Source organism: Anoplopoma fimbria, chromosome 9 (assembly GCF_027596085.1).
Source record: "Anoplopoma fimbria isolate UVic2021 breed Golden Eagle Sablefish chromosome 9, Afim_UVic_2022, whole genome shotgun sequence".
NCBI lineage: Eukaryota > Metazoa > Chordata > Actinopteri > Perciformes > Anoplopomatidae > Anoplopoma > Anoplopoma fimbria.
Window position 1 is genome coordinate 16,467,962 of NC_072457.1, and position 22,576 is coordinate 16,490,537.

Sequence of the window (22,576 nt, forward strand, 5' to 3'; positions counted from 1 at the left end):
TGCTGGCTTGTTCCAGTTGGGTGATAACAAATTAAGTGTTTTGAGAGTTTTCTCGTTTTGGTGACCAAGAAAGCATCTTCTCTTTGAGAATTAAGGCCTCCAACTCCTAGAAACCTCCCTTCTGATATGTTAAAGCAATCAAAACTAATCTCAACCAATTCAGACATTCCCGAACAGCAGTGTTTCCGTTGTATTTTACTGTTCAGAATAATTAATAGTGGATGAATTACGGGTTATGAATTAGTTCAGGACCGGTGGAAGAGGTTGGTTGTACGTGAGTTAAGAGATGAGACAAAAAGATGCATGTCACAGGCTTCATTAATCAACTTAATGAGAATATTAAAGCTTTCTCATCCCGATGTGCACACAGTGTGTGAACACATTGTGACTGACTTATGAGAGTCACAGCCAATATTTATGATTAACATAAAGGGGGAAGTCTGGTGAGGTAGCAATAAACAGCGACAACGTCAGGACTGTCACTCAGGAGACCAGTGTTGTTGTCCTATGTGACATGTTGACTTATTTAAACTTGTTTCATTTCAGAGATACAAGAACAAAAAATCTTAACCTAAACAGCTGATCTGCTGACCAAATAGCGCAGAATATGTTTTGATTAGACCTGTTTGGATTGAAGAATAGCACCACTAATGAAGCCTCACTAACACATGTCATTACCTATAACTTCTTCACAACAAAAGCCATCCAATCGTTTCGCTGGTGGAAACCTTTTATTGTGAAGAAGCGGTCGCAGGAAAGGTTTGCCTTTCATCACCGCTTAAATCACACAACTCAACAGTGAAATAAGGCTGATATATGAAAGTACAAACAGGAACACTGACAGGAGTGAAACTAAACTCCAAACCCCAGGGATACAAGTAGAAGCAACAGAAGTACTGAGATCCAAACACAGAGACTTTAAAAAACAGAGCTCCAGCACAAGCACACATGAGCCAAACTAACAGTCTCAAACTCTGATCTGAGAACAGATTATGCTAAAGGAAAGCATAGATCACTCTTGTCATCAGTTCTATTAGCTATGAAAGTCTTTGCTGACCAACATGGCTTACAGACAATTACATAAGTTAATTTAAACGGCCGTTATCCTTCAAGACACTTAAAAGCCCTGCATGAGTACTAGACAGGAGTGCAGTTTTTGGAAATTAGTGCTTATGGAAATGTTCCTAAAATATACCGATACCGTCTCATAGATAAGTGGTGGTAAACATCATTATGGAGTGTAGTTAGTGCCAGCCTGCCCTATACGCTGAATAAGCAATTGTGTAAGGCCCCACAAATCTTTTATTTTAATGAAGAAAGTTACTAGGAGACTTAAAGCCAATCAATGGCAGTGGTGGTCATTATTTCTTTATATGAATAACCTGATAGGAAATTAGCAGCACAATGTGTGGGAGAGCTGAAATAAAAATAAAATGATAAAGGAAAGCAGAGATGATATATTAATAACGCTTGCCTGAGCTGGTGACAGCTGCAGGTGGATTAAGGATGGATATTCCAGCGGGCGTAGCGTTGCCGCGTTCAGACGGCCGGGATGATGGCGGTCACTGTAGACAGCTTGTGATTCCACCAGACGAGCCGCGGCACATTTCAGAAGCGGCCCGCCACTCTGCTGCACTAAAAATAATCACCTTGCCTATTTATGAAGGAGCCGCAGTGCGTTGGGGCAATGTAATTAACAGGCACTGTGTGTGAAATATAGACATGAAATAATAATGCAGAAGAATGTATTTTTAACAACTTAAACGCAGCCATGTTGTTCATAACTGGACTTTTAACGGCGTTATCTTTGTCTGTAGGTTACAACACAACACAACACAGTAACAACATTCAAACATGCTCTCCGTAGTAAACTTTGATGTAATGTTTCAGCGTACATAATAGGCCACTGTGCATTAAACATGCATTCTATAAAAATCCTTCTCCAGTTATTGATTGTAATTAAATCTGGTTGGCAAAAGTAGAACATCAGCTTCTATAAGGTGTTACAACAATTTATTAAGTTATAGTCAAACAAATGTCTTCAAATCACTGTTCAAGCACAGCTCAGACAGTCAATAATTATTGACAATTATATCACCTTTTTATTTTTCAGCAAGAAAAATGAATGAATGGTTGCTCTTTACTTTTTTATTTGACCGCAATAATCTTTGGAAGACATGATAATACAATCCCACCCCAACTGTATTTGCTGATTTATAATAAAATAGTTCAGCAATTTTAATGTTTGCTTATTTGTGTGTGTATTACCGAGGGCCTGTCGTTTGTCTAGAGCCGGGCCTGAGTGCAGTTTATAGATAACCTTATAGCACTCGTAGATGGAACAGTAATCATAACTCACACAGTTACCTGACGCTGTTGCCGGGGGCAACACTGTACGTAAACTGTGCGACAACTGTGTGCTGCAGATCCCCGTCTGTGCATGTAAACATAGCCTACGTTCCCTGCTTACGTACCACAACTAATCTCTCTCCCTCTCTTTTTTCTGTCGCCCTCCAGGCACTTCCTCTTTAAGACAGGTACAGGCACCACCCCCCTCTTCTCCACGGCAACTCCTGGCTACACCATGGCAACCGGATCAGTGTACTCCCCGCCCACCAGGCCGCTGCCCAGGAACACCCTGTCCCGCTCTGCCTTCAAGTTCAAGAAATCCTCCAAGTACTGCTCATGGAGGTAAGATGGAAGAGAATATCAGGGGTGGTTGGGAGGTGTAGTCGGTGGTAGTGGTGCTGGCCTTTTCTTCTGTGCAACTCTTTTTGGTATACATTACAATTTAGTACAAATGACTTTGGCTGGGACAACAATCACAAAGAGAGTTGAAGTTAAAATAAATGGCTACCATATTTGACAAAGTTTTCAAGTTGATTGGCATTTAATGCCTGCCTCCATGTAAGAGCCTGGAACGGGACAAGTCTGCTAAGAAATGATGCGTGAACATCATTAATTGAGAGTGTAGCATAACTTTGTCAGTCCAACAAGCTCCTTTCTAGCTGATATTGGGCCAAGGCATTTTGATTACCTGGGTATCAGCTGCTGCTATTTAGCTTGAATTAAGTAGAAAAGACACACAATACATATAACATCAAACTAAACAGAGGGCCTTCCTTTAGAAACACCAACCATGAAAAATGTCTTTTTTCAAAAAGAGAGAAAAAGATTCTTGACATAAGGAGGTTTTCAACACATATCCTTTCTCAGGGGTCGGTGCTTCTAATCAGCAGCCTGTATCTCTTTCAGAGTACAGAGAGAGGTATTTCAGATCCTCCTCTGCTAAGTCATGACCCAAACACACACACAGTCATGGTGATAACCCTGGATGTGATAGGGATATCATGTTAAGTTATGAAAGCCATGCCATTAGTGCACAATGGGCAAGAAGAAACAGAATTTAGTCCAGTATATTCCATCAGCTTCGAGGGTGTACTTGTTCAACATTTACATACGCTCCTTTACAGATGACATTTTGATATAGCAGTCTTTATAAGTGTGTCCTTCCTGCCGTTGGCTCCCTTTTTAACATAGCCTTTTATCATCTTACTTTACTGCACTCCTTTGTCTTATCTTTCATGTTCCCCCTCCCCTAAACCTTCTCCATCAGAATAAAGAAGCCAGGAGCCATTGTAAAGTGTACTCCTATAGTAGAACATAGATTTAATGGCATTAGTTAAGTATTGATACCATTTTGCGACACAAATAGAGAATGAATGCCATAGAACTGTCTTTTATTATCTAGTTTGACAGTCAGAACTGAGAAAAGTACTTAAATCAATAAATCTAGGAATAAATAACAATAACATCTGAAATTAATTGTTGACGCGTGGTTACAATTTAGTAAAATTATAGCGTGGGCAGTATTGTTCAGATTGTTGTTCAGGATGTTCAGATTAGGTAGCGAGTGACATGTGTTGTCGTTGTTCCTCTGTTATGTAAATGAGCTACTAAATGATATGATAACGTGACATCAGACTGGTGCATGGACTCTTGTACTCACTGATACGTGGTACAGATTTTAGGCTGTATCAGAGTCATTTCTGGTACTGGTATTGGAACAACTCTAACATCATCCAAGCCTCGATTTAGTTATTTCCAAACTTTCACACATAACTTTCAGAAAATGAAACCTCTAGTCACTCTGCTTTAATTTAGTGAGAAGCAAAACTCCAGGGTGTGTATATATATATATATATATATATATATATATGAATATGAATATGAATAATATAGAGAGTGGAGATTTTGTATTTTAGGTCTATGTGCTGTTTTATACATGGCAACACAGCTCGGTGTTAATCTGAGTGGAAGTAGTTTGATGTGGTGTTTAATGGTCAAATTTGCATAGCTTTGGTGTTTTGGACAGAATTGATATACCTGGTAACTAGCCTTACCAGTCTGGACCAACTCTACTCTGAACAATGGGACAGAGACGCTGTTGTAACCCTGCATGAACAGGTGTCCACATTGTGGCAGCGGCGTCGCTACACCTGTACTGCACCCTGAGCTTTATGGAAGGCGACTGTAACTTAAGCATCCTCAGCACCAAGCTCTTCTCTGCAGCTGCGCTTACCTGCTGCCATTTCTCCCACACACACCAGAGAGACTCACTCCCCATGAGCCAACCTGCCAGTCAATGTCACACGCACAGGCTGCACGGACATCTTACATCAAACGCAGTCGTTTTTGACGGTTTACGTTACATTTAACAGTCCGCTGAATCTTGGCAGTACCTGGAGCCATAAAAGTAGTGGCAAATTGTCGGACACCTGGCATGTAATTGGGTGTAAGACTTTGCTAGTCTGCAGATAAAAGCATCCAAGGTGTTTTTGTTGTAATTGTTTGTATAACTGTATGTTTCAATACTGTTATATCAATGTAATATATTCAATTTTACATGTTTTTCTTGCTAATAATGACAGTTTACACAATTTGTTGCTGCTTCCTTCTGTCCAATTGCACTTTTGTACAATATTTCATACAATATTATGTTTGCAATATATTTCTGCAGACCAGTTCTTGTCTAGTTCTGGCATGTTGCTGGACAGCATCGCGGGATGAGGGACTGGGTTGATTGTGAAGGTTATTTCAGACAAAACCGATACTGATGAAGGTGACAGCAACACAACAACCATCTTTTTGTTTTGTTTCCTACAGGTGTACTGCCCTCAGTGCAGTAGGACTGTCTGTACTGCTCTCTGTCCTGCTCTGTTATTGCATAGGTAAGACCACCACCCACCCACACACACACACACACACACACACACACACCTTTTCTTTTCTCTGTTTGTCTCTTTCTTTCACACACATACGCTAATCAGTGCTGTGGATACATGCGCACACATTAGTCTGAAGGGTTTATTTCGGCCCAGGTGCAGGATGAAGGATGGGACTTTTATTTCTGCTTCGTCCAAAGTTAATCCCACCTCATCTCTCCTCCGATCTTGTCCAGCTCCCTTGCCTCTCTAGCTCTCTCTGAATCAGCCGTTCTCGTACTCATGCGTTGGTTTTCACTCTGTGGTATGAGCCCATCAGATAAGCAGACTGCCAGGGTTTTCTTTTCTCCAGGCCGTATTCCTCCCCCTCCCGCTCTGCCATGTTCCAGGATGTGCTATAGCTGATGTGTTGGCTAATATGTCGGGCAGATTTTACAGTAAATTGTAGCTGGAAACCTCTTTGGAAACGGTTTTGATAATACAGTGAGCCTTGATGAATTGTTGGCAAGCTGGACCGTCAGATTTATTGACTCACATCAGAGTCAATAAATGCTTCACATGATCATTTTTCCTTTATATTTTTATTTAAATGTAGCCACAATAAAATATAGATTTAAGACCTCAATCCTTTTCTTGATTAGAAGAACTAATGAAGAAAAAGTGATGATAGACAAATATGTAGTTTGTCAAATTACAGGAATGCTTTGTTCATTTCCCCTCGGGGTGCTGATGAAAGGCAGGAATCTTCTCAGAGTAATAACTCAAAGAGTTCATTGTCAGGTTTATTTATGTTTAGATAAATCTGACAAAGCCACTGCTGAAATGTGTTATTCTTACATATTTAATATCTGTCATGTATTTTTTTTTCTTCTTTTGGTGCAAAACATCCCTTTAAACAGAACTTTTTAAGAGTGTGCCACTGAAGTCATTAAACTCTTCAACCTCGCTGGACTCACTGGAGGCGTCTGGCTAACAGCTTTTACCAACAGGCTTTAGCATTTGCATAAAAGAAGAGTCCCATGGGGAGGGTACCGTAGGTCGAGCTCCCTCAGAGGCTGAAACGAACATTGTTTCTGGGATCTCAGATTTGAGTGCTTCCACTTTCCCTTCTCCCCTACATCGCTTTTGAACTGTCGGGGCAGTTTGGCCCTTGTTAGATTGCGTGCAAGTACTATTCTTTTTAAAAAGCCTTGAGAGAAAAAAAGGGGAAGGAGTGATAGAAAAAAAAAAGAATCAGAGGGGAGAAAGAGTGATATTTTTTCTAAAGGTCACTGATTCCCACAATGAACAGAAGCAATTATGGTTTGAGCTCAGATGGTCCTTGGACTTGGAGATATATTTGCCACAGGCTACTCTATATGTGTGTGTTTGTGTATGTGTGTGTGTTTGTGGGGGGGTGTTACATGCTCAACCGTTTGTGTTTGTGTGCATGTGTGCACATGAACTCTTGACACACATGCTCACACACATGCTCACATCTAAATATATATACGGTATATATATATATATATATATATATATATATATAGAGAGAGAGAGAGAGAGAGAGAGAGAGAGAGTGGGAGAGTAAGATTTTATTTAATTGTTTCAAAAAACAGATTAACAATGAAAAGTGTGCTATTTAAAACCTCCAGGATTGTGCATGCATTTTATTCAGATTGGAGGTTCAGATTTTTTTAGATTTGTGTCAGTGGGATGGACATGTCTTCTCTAGTCCATAGTCATCAAACAATGACTGTGGGTTCTTTACTAAGGCGCTAACATGTTAGCAGCACATTAACACAGTGAAGTGAACGTCCTGAAGGGACTATGGAATCATTTTGAGGAGAAGTGTTGCATTGTTGCAAATGTCCAGCATCTCTTTGGCCCTGTTGCTCAGACCTTCCCTCCTGGCACCCACCACTGCCACCACCTCTTCTAAAGTCTGTCAGAATAAACAGTTCACATGCAAAGTGCATTGAAATGGACCAGCTGCTGGGTGCATGCACTTGTAGCAACACATATGCAAATATAAAGGGATGATCCAGAGCTGCTGTTTTTTTTTTCTCTCTAGTCATTGACTTTATGTGCTAACAGGCAGAACTGTGTTAACAAAGACACACAAACACACATAAAGCTCCCCCTGCGACTAACTGAGCCAAGGTGTGCCCCATAAAACAAGGCCCTGCATCGAACCAATCCGCGGCTATGAGACCTGTTACACTCCCACTCAGCAAAGCCATTACCATGAATGTCTCTTTGTGACTCCCACTGGGGTGTGCTGAGTTTTAATGATTCCGTAAAATCTATTCATTCAAGTATTTTCTGGTCCAATACAACTCACCCAAGAGTTTTTTCACCCACGCTGGCCTAAAACCAGTTCATTTTATTATTCCCATCAGTGTGAGTCAAAAAAAGTTCAAGATTGAGGATGCACTGCTTCATCCCAATCATTTCATCAATCAGCTTGTACTCCTGCCTTTGCAACATTTGCATGCAGGCCTAAGCTTTATGCCCATGGGTTTAGTGTTATTTTGGTAGCTACAGCATAATGAATTGTAATAATTAGTAGCGGTTGATTTTAATCTCTTGTGAATCTGGCAGGTCAGTAGTTTGTGAAACAACAAGGACACGATGTCGCACACACTGCTCAGCATTTTATGTCCAAAACATAGCTCAAAGGCCTGAATGTTTATACATCAGTTCATTTAAATCTCTCCTTTATGGAAGTGTGCTAGATGTCAGCTATATCATTTATGTATAATTGACTTTAGGTCGAATAGTATCACTAAATTACATCATAATAATGAATAATGTATATGATGTGAAAATATTAGAAATGTAAAATAAAATCTTTAAAGGATGTGTACACCTACATACAGTAGATGCTTCCATTTACTGAGGTTGATAAGACGAGGAAGATAAGAGAAGGTTGAAGTTGGTTTGATTCAGTATTTGACTTTTTTTCCTTATTTTATGTATTTTTCATTGAACACAATCAATAAATCCTTTTATAGTATGACCAACACAACATTTAAACTGCTCTTTCATTTAGGCCAGGAAAAAGTGTTCTGATGAAAAGAGATGGGCTGATGCATGAATGGATAGGAATCTTTATTTAGCTATCAAATTGTAAAAACTTTCAATAACATTGTAATATTCTAAATTAAAAAAACTAAATGGCACTCTACAACTCCAAAAACTTTTAATCACAGTTTTTGCTATTTAAAAATCACAATGCCGATTTGAATTAGATGCATCGTTCAGCTCTAGTTAAGATATGGCCTGGGTTAAGCAACATGAAACTGTATATATATATTTATGTATACTTAAATCACTTGGTTAAGTTAAGGGAAGACGTTGATGTTATAGTAAATAAAAGGCAAACACTAATTACAGGTCTGTATCTGGATGCAAACTTCAGTTCCCTGCACGGAAGTCAGACAAGCCACATAGCCATCCACCCCCGACCTCCGCCGCCTCAGTTTCAGCCTCACTACATAAAGTCATAATACTTCCTGCACTGGCATTCAGCGTGGCAAAGGACATAAATCCTGTGGTGCAGAACCATCCAATATGGATGCAGTTCCTCGGGATACTGGACTGGAATAACTTTTCACTTTCCATGTAACAAATCAGAATGATAAAGGTACAACAAAATACACAGGGGACCTGTCATAGCATAAAAGGACTGGTGTAACTAATGGCTGCAATCCATTTTGGTGTTCCCTGCTATTAGGCATAGTTCCTCATTTGACTTAAAGGGGACGTATAACGAAAAACTCCCGTTATCATAATTGTGCACGTACATTTGGGTCTGGAGTGTCTACTATCCCACAAACTGTGAAATAAGACGACATAGTCAGTTTTTAGTGGGCTGCCTAGATAAAAAAACAACATGTGATTCAACAAGCATTTCAGTTTTGACCCCCCTTCCGATGTCACATGCAGGCTCATTAGAAGATGCATCCCAAGACTTTAGAGCTATCTTTGCATGGGTGCCCCATATTTTACACCTGTGCTTTTCCTCCTTGGTCAAGTCATTAAGGCCTGCTGTTATAGAGGTCTATTAAGGACAGTCTGAGCACCACGACACAGTCCTAAGATGAAGTCTAATCAGAGAACATAAGTGGAAACAGTGGGTGGACTACAGCTGTGATGGGAGCATTTCTTCTTATGTCAGCATTTCTATAGTTGCTACACATTCTTCAGGGGATGAGTCATTCTCAACAGCTACACCTGTGAATACAGGACTATTACTAAAACATAAAAAAAAAAAAAGCGAACGGTTTCCTCTGGTGTGTTCTTACATTTCCTTTCATTAAAGGGGTGAATCAGGCCGCTCCAGTCCCTTTCAGTGTGTGTCAGATAATCAGGGCTGAACTGGGATCTGTTTGCAAAGGCTGACAGTGTGCGCTAGGTTGTTGATTCCACTCCCTCTTTGAACACAGTGGGAGAGTTCGTCTTCCATCGATCCAAGCAGTTCTGCTGCTGCAGGGATTTTTCTTTTCCCAAAAAAGCTTCCACAGGATGGTTACCAGCGTTGACTTTCCTCACAACTTCAGATCACAAAGCAGTTCCTATTTATAAAGACCAGGATATATTGTGTAGTTGATTACAACCTGACAATAGGTTATTTGAATTAATTCACACTAACTTTCCACCTTAGTTCTAGCGTGGATGGATGTATGGTTGATGCCAAATTACCTCCACCTTCATGGAACCTAACTTCCTTCAATCCACCGCTAAAGTTCTGTTAATTACCAAATTTCCTAAAAAGTCTTGTATGACTAGTAACCATGGCACACACACACACACACACACACACAAACACGCACGAGCAGGCTCCTGTCGATTAGCCAGCACTCTCCCATGACCCTTTGCTCCTGTCCTCACCAGGAGGGGTTGTGGATAACGCGCTAGCACAGCACGGCTCTAATTTAATGAGGCAGCGAGGTGTAGTTGTGTGTGCAGTATCAGTGTGTGTGTGCGTGTGTGAGTGTGCGAGTTGGTCCTCTCACTAAATGTTCCCAAGTTGAATCAGTAATTGGTCCTTGACACGGCTCTCTCTAAAATCTGCTATGTGAGGATTCCAGTCCAGACTCTTCATGTGCTCCTCCATGTTTAACCAACACAAACAGGTTGGTGCTTCTTCTTACCCTGTCAGGCGCTGTCATTGGACGTGGGCCGCCTCGCACGCTCAACATCTAACTTCCCTCAGATGTAAAATAAATGGGGACTTGTTTGTTTCATTGTAGTGTCCCATGGCAGTCTGTGTGCTCCCACACTTATTAGAGTGAACACATTGGTCCTCTGTTGTGTTTGATTGTTTTGGCTGGTGTGGAAGTGATCTAATTTAAAGGTATTAAATATTGGCACATGATAACAGCTACAGTATCATTAAATCACTTCCGTCTATGTTGCTAGTGGGCTTCAAAATCATTAAGCAGTGCCTTTTCCAGGGTTTTTCTACAGTCCAGGCCACAGCCAGGGAAGTAACCATTAAGTGTTCAGTGGTGTTTAATATTTTGGCACTGTAAGTGCTGCTATTAGGGTGTGAGGTAATAAGAAGGGACAAAACAGGCAATGTTAAGCAAATGCATTAAGTTATATTCAAGTTGTCATAGAATGCCGGTTTTCTTTTTAACTTACAAAGAATTCAGCTTCACAAAATACCAATGAATGAAATAAAAACAATTCCATGTATTTCTCACTCAAAGTTGATAAAATATTAACATTCTGCAAACCATGCAGGTTAAATGGCTCCCTTACAGCAATTTTTGTAAATACTTTTTTCTCTGTTTGTGGAGAACACTTTGTTGCTGTAGTTAAAGTTATACAAACAGAAATTGAGGCATCATTTTTAAATGATGTATAGAGCATCTATTGATTTTCTACTGTTTTTTATTGCTTATTTATAATACTTTTTTTTTTTTTTTTTTCATTTTTTACTTTTATCTTGTCTTTCTTCTACTATGTCTCTTGTGTGCACTTTACTCTACGCTGCTGTAAACCTGCAAATTTCCCCGCCGCGGGACTAATAAAGGATTACCTTATCTTATCTTATTTTATCTTATCTTAAAGACAGGCCACGCAATGGGAAGCTATCCTGAAATGTGTATGTACTGACCAAAGTCATGAGCACATTCATTCAAACAGTCAATGTGCTGTGTAATATTGATATGTCAGTTTTAACTCAGACAACATCCTACATTATTAAATTGTGGTATGTAATTTTGTTGGATTGACAAGGCAAAGCAGCAAACCGAATTCCCCCTCTATCGCTTCAGTTTGTAAAATGCCACATCAGCTCTGCAGCTCTTCAGCAGACGGCTTGCAGAATATAGGAGTGGATGAGAGTTTAAAGAGGGAGGTGTGATGGTGGATAGAAACGGGCTGACCGGTGTGGAGGCTTCTCTTTTGTTTTTTCAACAGTTTTTTGGCCTCCGAAAAAAATCTGGTTACATCTCAATTGAGATGCAGGGAGGAGGAGTGAGAAAGCTAGTGAGCAGATCATTTACGAGCCCAAGGGCGGGCGTGCACACACACACACACACACACACACACACACACACACACACACACACACACACACACACACACACACACACACACACACACACACACACACACAGATAGAGAAATAGAGGAAACATGTAGGTGTTAGAGGTGAGTGTTATATTACATATATTGTGTCAGATTAGCTGCTGGAGGCGTCCTTTGATGCTAACACACTCCACTGCATCTTTCCCTGGGTACTGGTGTATGTGGAGAGAATGATGGAAATGGGTTGGAGTGGTTGTGTGTGGCTCTGTATATATGTTTTAACTGTATATGTTTCCATATGGGCTTCTGTGTGTGTGTGTGTGTGTGTGGGGGGGGTGTTAGTGCAGATGCCCATTTCAGTTTAGCATCGAGCCTGAGAGCATTTTAGTTGTTATTCATGTTTCAAAAAACATACTGTTAGTGCTCAGTATGTTAAACACAGCCCGCACCCACGCACACACACACATATTTTCATATTACCTCTTCGTCTGTTAGTGACTCAGACGGTTTTTATTGTTTATCTTCCCTTTGTCTATCTCTTCTATGTCCTCTCTTTGCCTCTCCTCTTCTCTGCTATCTTTTATTTAATTTTGGCATACTGTATTGATATACCTGTTGCCCTCTTCTACCCCTTTCCCTCCTCATCTCTAGCGATGCACCTGTTTGGTCTAAACTGGCAGCTTCAGGAGAGTGAAGGATATGGAGCGTTTGAAAACGGAGGAGGGGGAAGAGATACAACTCCCAACACCTTTATGGTGTCTACAGACAATGGTGAGCTAAACACTTTTTTTTAAATCCTTTTCTTGTGAGAAAAGTTAGCAAAGATGACGTTTGCTCCAGTTTCTACAGTTTGTGTCGCAGTAAGGAGAAGGCCAATTATCCTCAAACAGAAATCATTTAAGGTGCCTGAGGGAAAGTTCTGCCTGCTGTAGTATTTAAATGTTAGATATCCTCATAATGCAGCACTGCAGGCAACCCCTTGTCTTTTCATAATTAAATCCATGTGCAACTAATATGCAATTGTGATTTATGATCAGTGCCAATGCAGCGAGTAATGGAAGCCGGATAGTGTTTGACTGTGATAGTGGAGGCTCCGTTCACATACTGTATATTGTGGAAGATCAATTCAGTATAAACATACCTGTAAAATGCATTAGCACAGAACATCTTGTAGTTAATGTATGTTATCTGATATGGTGTAAGTGGCATTTTGTTTCCTCCAGAAGGGTTTTTGCATAATCTGTGTATTTGAATGTAATTCTTAGTCGAAACTGTTGCTGAGACCCTCCCCCCATCCTGTCAGGTAATTTGATTTTAATGAACACATATTCTCACAGTGTAGCCTGCAGTGTTTACCTGGTGTTACCATCTGCCGGTCTCCACGCACTACTCTGACTTGCTTTGTCTTTTTGAGACGTGAGCTTCTGTCAGTTTGAATCGAATAGTGAAAAGTAGCATGTAAGTGACATACCCAGCCATTTCCAGTGAAGATGCTTTTCTATCATCAAGTTGAAGTTTTAGTTTCCCGTCACTTTAACCAACGTATCCTCATACAACGGTTCATATCTTTAGAGAAGTTATTTTATTATTTCTTGTTAGTTATTTTACCTGCGAATGTCCAGCAGCACGAGCGATCAGTGAGCCTAACCAACACTGAGTTAGGTTTAGGAAAAGATTATCCTGATTCACAATTACCTGCTTAATAAATGAATAATAAATAAGATACCTACTGCAGAATGAACAAACAGCAACAATAAAATAAGCATTAATGTAGAAACTAAAATAAAAAATGGGAAAGGGTTTTCTTGGTTAAAATGGCTTCTCTCTTCATTTTTTTATTAAATTCAAAAGGGCTTTAGCAAGCGTGAAAATAAACAAAAAATGTACGTACAATAAGTGAATAGCTGCTAAACATTGCAACAGGTAAGACATGTATTTAAAAGGTATCTGTACTGTATGATCTATCTATCCCACTATCTCTCTCACACACACGTACACATGCCAACTTAACGATTATTTGTATTATTCTCTATGATGTTGATGACATTCACTTTATACCTTTATAAGTTTTAATAAAGTCGTTTGTCATCTATTTGAACATGTTCCATTGGAAATGGAGTTGATTTATGTACTAGTACAGGGAAAATAGCTGTCTTTCAGTAGCAGTTACAAATAAGTTCTACTTACACATCATACATGAATGAAAGTATCAACTGAACCTCATGCTAAGTACAACCATAGTAAATTAAACCATCAGCTATGAGGTTGGCTATTTCTATATAGAAATTCGCAATTCTTGTCATTGTTACCATTGGGTCCAATTCAGCCTTAAATCAGACAAAATCAAGCAGGTTCAGCTGTTCCCACTGAAGGGAAGGGGGGTACGGGAGAACCAGAACCAGGACTAAGTGGGGCAGACTGTCAAACCATTGCAGTCATATGAGAGGTTTTCTGAAGGTACACTGGTGTTGAAAACACTACTGCTTTTTTTCACAGGGATGGCAAATATCAACACAAAATAAAAGTTCCTTGTTATAGCTTTAAATATGTAGGATATAGTTTCAATACCCCAGCCAAACAGACCAGTCAACTTTAGTTTTTTTTTATTAAAAACCTTGAATTTGCCATGTGAAATAAAAGCAGCTCAACTTTCTTAAGAGAGGAATGACGCTAACAAAATCAACTTTGATGGAAGCTTTCCCTCATGGGTCGGATTAAATTGACTGAGATAAATGAATAGCAGAGTCAAGTTCTTGAACCATGTTTGTCCTCAATCGCTTCTGCAGAACTTGAAACGAGAATGGTCTGCTCCATGACAGAGAGAGCAAGAGAAAGAGGCCAGTAGAGTAAGTGTGTTGTGTTAGAGATAAAGAGGGATGACTGCGCCTTCAAGCTGGGATTGAAAACTTGTTGTCATATGTTGGAGCTCATATTAGTGTAACGAATGTGCTTAACGTCTAGACTGTTACACACACACATACACACAAACACACACAGATCAGTCAGTGTTGGTTTACTGCCCAGATGTCATGACTTAAGCTGTTAAAGTGTAATGTTCTGAACAGGAAAGGCCTATGAAATTACAAACTTTGAACAGCGCTGGAACCATTCCAACTCCATAGTGCACGCTATTTACATTCAATTACAGTGACGGAGGTCTGGTTCCCAACTGAGACAACCGTGTGGAGTGCTCTACTTTACCATGACCAGAACTTTACTCAAACTTTAACCAAATTGAAGTTGATGGGTTGGTAACCTTTTCATAAATCACTTCGCATGCCAACATGTTTGAGAGGTGCAGCTCAGACTAATAAGCCTGTTGACCATGATAAAAGTGGATAAATTAGTAAGAATGGTAAGAACTGTTTGAATATTATGGTTATTTTGTATTATCATCAAACCAAAAAAGTATCTGGTGTTTAGGAACCAACCAGGCACCTTTGTTCAGACATAGCGCCCTTAAAAAAAACCACGTCACCTTTCCAGGGATTACACACTGAGGGATGATTTCAGTTGACCCTTGCTATATCTACCCCTAGAATGCAGACTAGCCAATCATAGCGTAGCATCAGCCACCTCCGACCAGGGTCTGACAGCTGTCCAGCTCTGTTCCAAAGACTCTCATGCAATGGTTTCAGATGTTCTTCATTTTCAGGCTGGTTTTGTGGATTCGGAGCTAGACATGGTTATAGTGTAGTGCAGGTTTTTGTAAACCTTGAGGTTGGGTTGATCCCCTCAACAAAGGCCAGTGAGATGTTTCCATTGGATTTTTGATTTTAGCTACAAGGTATATGATACATGTTTTTTTTAAGCAATTTAATCTTCACAAATGAAGACCACTTTTATAATGCAATCATCTGGAGTAAAACAAAATACACCACAGTCATATAAGTGCGAGTACACAAGGAGTCTGTACAGGCAAATGAGGCTTATTTAAGTGTTAGCAACTGCCTTTTTAAAGACATGTAAATGCTTAAAAATCCACAAATGAGGAATTTACTGACAAATTGCATATTATAGAACAAAACGTTAAAATCATTTAACCTTGTGTTAGGCATCCAACCCAAAACAACCATTCAAAAAACACATTGAATTTGAGAAAAGGGGATCTGAAGTGTCAATTTGCTAACTCATTTCCTGGTTTTAAGACTCATTCTTGCAGCACACTATAATGAATGACCACACATGCTGCTTTTACTTTTCAATGATTGTAAGAGTGAATTAAGGCCTACCTGGCTTTACAACAACAGTGTTATCCCTTCGTTCCATTGTCTTCTGTCTGGATCTCCAGGTGTTCTGTAGCTTTAGCTTCTATCTTTATCTTTTTAACCTGTTTCCAATGCTGAATCAGTTTGAAATCCTGAATATGTTCTTCAAAGAACATATAGTAGACCCTCCTGTTCGCTTTAACATTTTCCCCAAAAATTGATGGAATTTCTTCGGGGAGCAGAGTTAGTGACAGTGTAGGCTCAATGGTCATGTTAGCTCTGACAGCTTGACGGAGTAGCACAGCTCAAGACTGTGATCTACTTTTCCTTAACTTTCTGTTTTATCGTTTTGTATTTTTCTCTCTGCAGGTAAAATGTTTCTTCTAGAGAACAATACCATAGACACGGGAGAGGTGGATGTGGGTAGACGAGCCATACAAGATGTCCCGCCAGGTTACACACACACACACACACACACACACACACACACACACACACACACACACACACACACACACACACACACACACACACACACACACACACACACACACATATGTCATGAACAAAGTGTAAAATCCCACACAACTGACATACTGACTGGGTCTATTATTGTGTCTACCCCATTTATATTAGTGTGAATTTTTTAAAAGAATATGGGCCATCATAAATGGGAAGCACAATCATCAATAAAATAACTGTACAATAATAGTTCATAGTTTAATATTGTTAGACATATTGTAATAGAAGCCATGAGTTATGATCATTAACAAAGTGAAGTTGAGATTAAGGGATGCTACTCTATAGCATTGACAATTTAGTTCATACTTCATATCATGACTATTGTTCTCTATTACATGGCTTTGTTGAATACTCATTTCTGATTGGCCAATTAAAGCATTCTACGTTTTGTATTTTTTGTAGTAGGCAGCTGCTATGAATAACAGACTGTTGGATTCAATTAATTCTCTGTGGAAGCATAAATAATCATTTTAGATTTTGAGACAAATTATTGATTTATTTTGTAAGTAGCCATCAGAGTCCTGCTCATCCTGTCGGGGTTCCTCTTGCAATAATGACCAGCTCGCAGTACATTATCCCTTTCTTATTATGACATTATCGTTAACATACTTTTTGAGCCCCTCTAAATAATCATTACATGGTTTTAAAGATTAAATATTTATCTGCTTTCAGTGGCATTCATTCGGATGTTTTAAAGCATGGGTCATACTGTATTTCTAAATAACTCTGGGTCAGTATGCTGCATCATGTCAGCTTTCAGAAAGAAAATTGAAATTGATGATATAGGATCCATGACTTTTATATTGAATTGTTGTAGCATATTGATTTATGTGGTATACAGGGGGGCATATTGATTTAGGTGGTATACAGGGGGGCATATTGATTTAGGTGGTATACAGAGGGGCATATTGATTTACGTGGTATACAGGGGGGATTTTTTGAACACATATCAAGAAGTGTTGAATATTTTAATCTAAAGCTGAATTTGGCTCCTGTTGATTTGTTGTTGTTCTTTATCCAAGGTGTGTTTTGGAGGTCTCAGCTATATATCGACCAACCGCAGTTTTTGAAATTTAACATCTCCGTCCAGAGAGACGCTCTTGTTGGGGTGTATGGACGCAAAGGCCTGCCGCCCTCACACACACAGGTTGGTTGCACAGACACATGCATGTCATAATTCAAACTATGACGCTCTTGTTACCCCTCTAGTGTCAGGGACGACGTGTCAATGTCCGCTTGTTACATGCGGAGGGTGTTTTCAAAATAAACTTACTTAGCATGGATGAAAAAATGTATATCCAGCAAATTGCCTAATTTACAGCTAGGAGGAAATAAGAATATACCGAGAGTCCCAACTTAACTTCCTGTCATTCAATCTTGTGCCCCGCTGGATTATATAATTTTTTTTTTTTATATATATATATATATATATATATATATATATATATTATTTTAATATATAAAACCGATAGTTGAAGCCAGCAATGTTATGCAATCCATGTCTTAAAGGGGCTTGAAACACAGAGCACCACCAACCATGTGAGCACAGGATGAAAACCAAAGTTGACAGAAGCTGGTGCAGCACCTGAGTCCACTGCTGTGTTGATGAAACCAGAGTGTTAGTTGTTTTTATCAGTGTCCCCAGAAAGAAATCTAATCTAATCAGATCAGTAGCCATCACTATTTGGAGATCTCTGACATAGCGTTTAAGAAAGCCCGCCCTCAACCGCCCAGAATCCCCTGGCCTTTCTACTTTTAACAAATACCATAAGTGATGAAAAAACTCAGCCTCCCAAAATGTCAAAACCATTAATCCCTTTTGCAACTTAGCAAGTGTGTCTAGGTCAAGAGCTTTATGGATTCTTGGTTAATAATGAAGCAGATAAGCTTCTTACAAACCTAAACTACCCTTTGACTACACTTACATCTCTGTGTGATGAATCATGTCTTCTATCAAGGGACTAATCCACTTATCTGTAAAAGACAGCTTCATACAATGCCACCCCTATCACAGCTCAATGTTAGCACTTTAGATAATCGACAGCGCTGTGTGTGTGTGTGTGTCCTTGTCATAACCTTAATCCATCTAAGTTCCCTTTTTTATGGCTCCACGCCGGCATTATGTTTTAAGGTCGACCATCCGCTCGCACCATTCTCATGAACGTTATATGTCTGGATGCCTGGAAGGATTTTTTTCAAATTTGCCACTAACGTCCACTTGGATTCAAAGAAGTCATTTGATTTTGGTGATAATAGGTCAAAGATTAAGGTCACTGTGACCTCAAGGATGGCCCCTTCTTGCGAATGAGATTTCTCAGGAACGCCAGAAGAGAAGAAGATTCAAATGTTATATAAACAGAGGCAAACTAATAACAACTAGACTGAATCAATTAAGAATTATTATACATGTAATTTTTGTCGAATTAAAAAATATCAGGAACATCAGAAAATAAAATTTGAACACCATAAATATCTAGAGCAAATTCCATGTGAATCCATCTGTTAGGGATTGAAATACCTTGTCATGGACCAAAGTGTTTTGTTGGTTGAGATAAAAGGTAAATGTGGCTAACCAAAAGCCACATTTCTCTGAAGCCCATTTATGATCTTACCGAACTGGATGGAAAACTGGCTAGTTGTTCAGATGCGCAGACTGTTGGACTGAGCACCATTGCTATCCATAGGCCTTGCCCCAGGCTAGGCAAAAAAATGTAACATATGCTGTGCTCAACAACTTTAAGTTTGTTACAGATATGCTAAATGTTCTTGTACTGAGAAAAATATCATCAATGTCTTGTGGTTTTTTTTCCTCCCAGTACGACTTTGTGGAGCTACTGGACGGTAGTCGACTTATTTCCAAAGACAAACGAGCACTCAGTGACACAGATACAGGATACGCACACCCAGCTGGTGCACACGAGGAGGAGTCTGGAGGAGGAGCCCGACACAAACGATCAGTGAACGTGCACGAGGCTGGCTTCATCCAGTACCTGGACACGGGAATCTGGCATCTGGCATTTTACAACGACGGACGCAACACAGAACAAGTCTCTTACAATACCATCGTCATAGGTGAGAGAAACAGCATTTCTTTGTAATAAAGTGAATACTGTACGTCTGGTTTACTGGTTAGTTACTGTTAGGAGGTGTAAGTGCACTTCTAGAGTACACATAACAACAACCATATAACATTACTCAATGACTGAGAGCCCACCAGTTAAACCTGCATTATTAAACGTTGACATCACAGGAATTCCGATTAAAACTACATATTTTTATAAAACCAAACAGTGCAAAAGCATGGTGGGTACTGTAGTCTGTAATTATCAACAACATGGGCTATATTTCTTCCAGCCTTAACCTAGAACCAAATTGCTGGACAGACATCTTTGTTCAGTTGTACGAGAAGTAGTACAAATTATAATATCAATAAATCAGAGAAAAGCAAACAAAAACAGTTAGATCACAATACAGCAAAACATTAGCAATGATGCTAGTTAAGTTAAATACCATAATGATGTATTTGGGACTTTGTTAAAAAGGCTAAATAAAGTAAGATCAGAGTCTGAGATAACTCCCGGCATTTAAAGATTCAATTCAATTCAATTCAATTCAGTTTATTTTGTATAGCCCAGAATCACAAATTACAAATTTGCCTCAGAGGGCTTTACAATCTGTGCACATGCGACATCCTCTGTCCTTCCCTCCCATCGGCACAGGAAAAACTCCCCTAAAAAAACCCTTTAACAGGGAGAAAAAAAGGAAGAAACCTCTGGGAGAACGACAGAGGAGGGATCCTTCTCCCAGGATGGACAGAATGCAATAGATGTCATGTGTACAGAATGAACAGCATAACAGAGATACAACACATTCAATGTATATGACATAAATGATTCATATAATAAGACTACTTATAATAACAGCAGCAGATCTGAAGATCTGAGATTGTCTGGCAAAACAGAATACATAGTTGTGTATCATCAGCCTAACATTGTTATTTGACATTGTGGTTTGAGGATGTACAAAGAAAAAAAAGCAGGGCCTAGCAAGCTTCCTTGAAGAACATCGTATTCCATGTCCAATGTCACACAAAGTCGCTATAATAAATTGAATAGAATGCAGCACTCGAATCAAGCAGAAATAGGAAAGCCATGTTATTTGAAATTGGTTTTGAAATTCTCAGGTCATTCATTAACTTTAATCAAGGGCTGTCAGTGCTATGGTGGGTCCGATAGAGGTACTGGAATTCATGTTTTATATTATTAGTATTCAGAAAATCATGCAGTCAGTCAAAAACAATTTTTTCAAGAATTTCACTTGCTATTTATTGCTCAAATAGGAAATTCTTGAAACAATTAGAATTTCTGCCAATGTTAATTTTTTTCTGTGTGACAGTGTGCAGGAAATGGCCAGTTAGGTAAGGAAGCGAGCCAGCAATGCTGTGAGAGTGAGACAGAAAAAGAGAGGGAGCAAAAGAAAGGCAGCAGGGTAATTTGATGTTAGAATGTGTTGATTGGACTGACTGGCTGTAACCACCGCAACCACAGAAGGCCCATGTTGTGCGCATGTATTTGTGTGTTCTTTTTTAAGGTGCACAGTTTCATATCCAGCCTACCCAATTAACTTACACATTTAAACCACGCCTTTCTCTCTCTCTCTCTCTCTCGCTCTCGCTCTCTCTCACTCTCACTCTCACTCTTAATCAGAGTCGATTATGGAGTGTCCTCAGAATTGTCATGGAAATGGAGATTGTCTCTCAGGAATATGCCACTGTTTCCCAGGATTTCTGGGGCCTGACTGCTCTCGAGGTGAACACACACACACACACAAGTACAAATACTCTGACACCCATAGAGAGGCAGTCATCGTTGCGAGATAGAATCAATTGTCATTCATGAGCGTGGACTTAATCATTTGTTAAATTTTAAGACTGACGTAATTGAAAATTTGGGAGCTTAAGAGGAACTTTGTAGGTTCAAGTTTCTGACTTAATGAGTCTATAAAGCCAGCATGTCTAACTGATCCATTGTACTGCTGTGTTTGGTCCAGCTTCCTGTCCAGTGCTGTGCAGTGGCAATGGCCAGTACTCCCGTGGCCGCTGCCAGTGCTACAGCGGGTGGAAAGGCACTGAGTGTGACGTGCCAGCCAACCAGTGCATAGACATCCACTGTGGAGGACACGGCATCTGCATAATTGGTGCCTGCATCTGCAATACTGGTTATAAGGGCGACAATTGTGAGGAAGGTAAGACTAATTTCCTCCAAGGACAAACACAAAAAGGGTACATTAGTTACATATTATGTTTTGGCAGTAGTTACCCCCCTTGCTCTGGGACATTTTGACACTGCTCTGCTGCATTTTCCATCATTAAGGTGCTGGAATTTGGTGAAGACATTACTACATGATGAAATGTCAACATAAATAATTGATTTAGCGCACATTTATGCTACCCATGACATTTGCTTTTGAAATAGAAACAGCCATGCATTTTGTTAAAATAGAATAATAATTCATAATCGGTTTCACTTCCAAAGTTTACATCTTTTTAACCCACATTATTGCTCGTGAGGACCTTGCAGGACACAAAATGCAGGCCATATATTATTTGTTAAATAATAAATATGCTTTAATGTTAATGGGAGTATTTTGGAAGATGTAAAGAAGACACCTAATTATTCCTTGTTTGGCGTCAGCGCACTTTGTTACAGCTGTGTGCAAAAATATCCCAATTTGTCAGTTTTCCATGTTTAAATGTAAAATGTTGCTGCTCTGTAAGATAAGAACATGTTTTCCACATCTAGGTGAATAATCCCTTAAAGCAAAAAACTGCAGCTTTTGTAATGTACCTTTTGTTATGATCTTTCCATGTATAACATGTATTTATCACTGGTACATGCTATGTTCTGTAGGTTGGAAGTCATTTTACAAAGGTTAAAATCAAATAATCCAACTGACCTGCATGTAAGAACGAGCTAAAATCACCCCTAAAGTGCAGCTGCTGACAGCTAGTTTGTTAAATAAGCACTATTACATGGTTAAATTAATTTACTCGACCCCTATGTCGCAAACACAAATACACATACATGGTTACTGTCA

The 22,576-nt window shown here is 39.5% G+C and overlaps 1 protein-coding gene across 1 annotated transcript in view; it reads left to right on the forward strand.

Annotated features, from left to right (window-relative positions):
- The window catches only part of tenm3 (teneurin transmembrane protein 3), a 143,461-nt gene that overhangs the window by 37,818 nt on the left and 83,067 nt on the right, over nt 1-22,576 (forward strand). The window contains exons 4-11 of the mRNA XM_054605005.1: nt 2,518-2,691; nt 5,167-5,231; nt 12,402-12,521; nt 16,328-16,411; nt 17,503-17,627; nt 19,297-19,552; nt 21,187-21,288; nt 21,530-21,724. Of these exons, the coding sequence (XP_054460980.1) occupies nt 2,518-2,691; nt 5,167-5,231; nt 12,402-12,521; nt 16,328-16,411; nt 17,503-17,627; nt 19,297-19,552; nt 21,187-21,288; nt 21,530-21,724 (1,121 nt within the window). The remainder of the gene's footprint in view (nt 1-2,517; nt 2,692-5,166; nt 5,232-12,401; nt 12,522-16,327; nt 16,412-17,502; nt 17,628-19,296; nt 19,553-21,186; nt 21,289-21,529; nt 21,725-22,576) is intronic.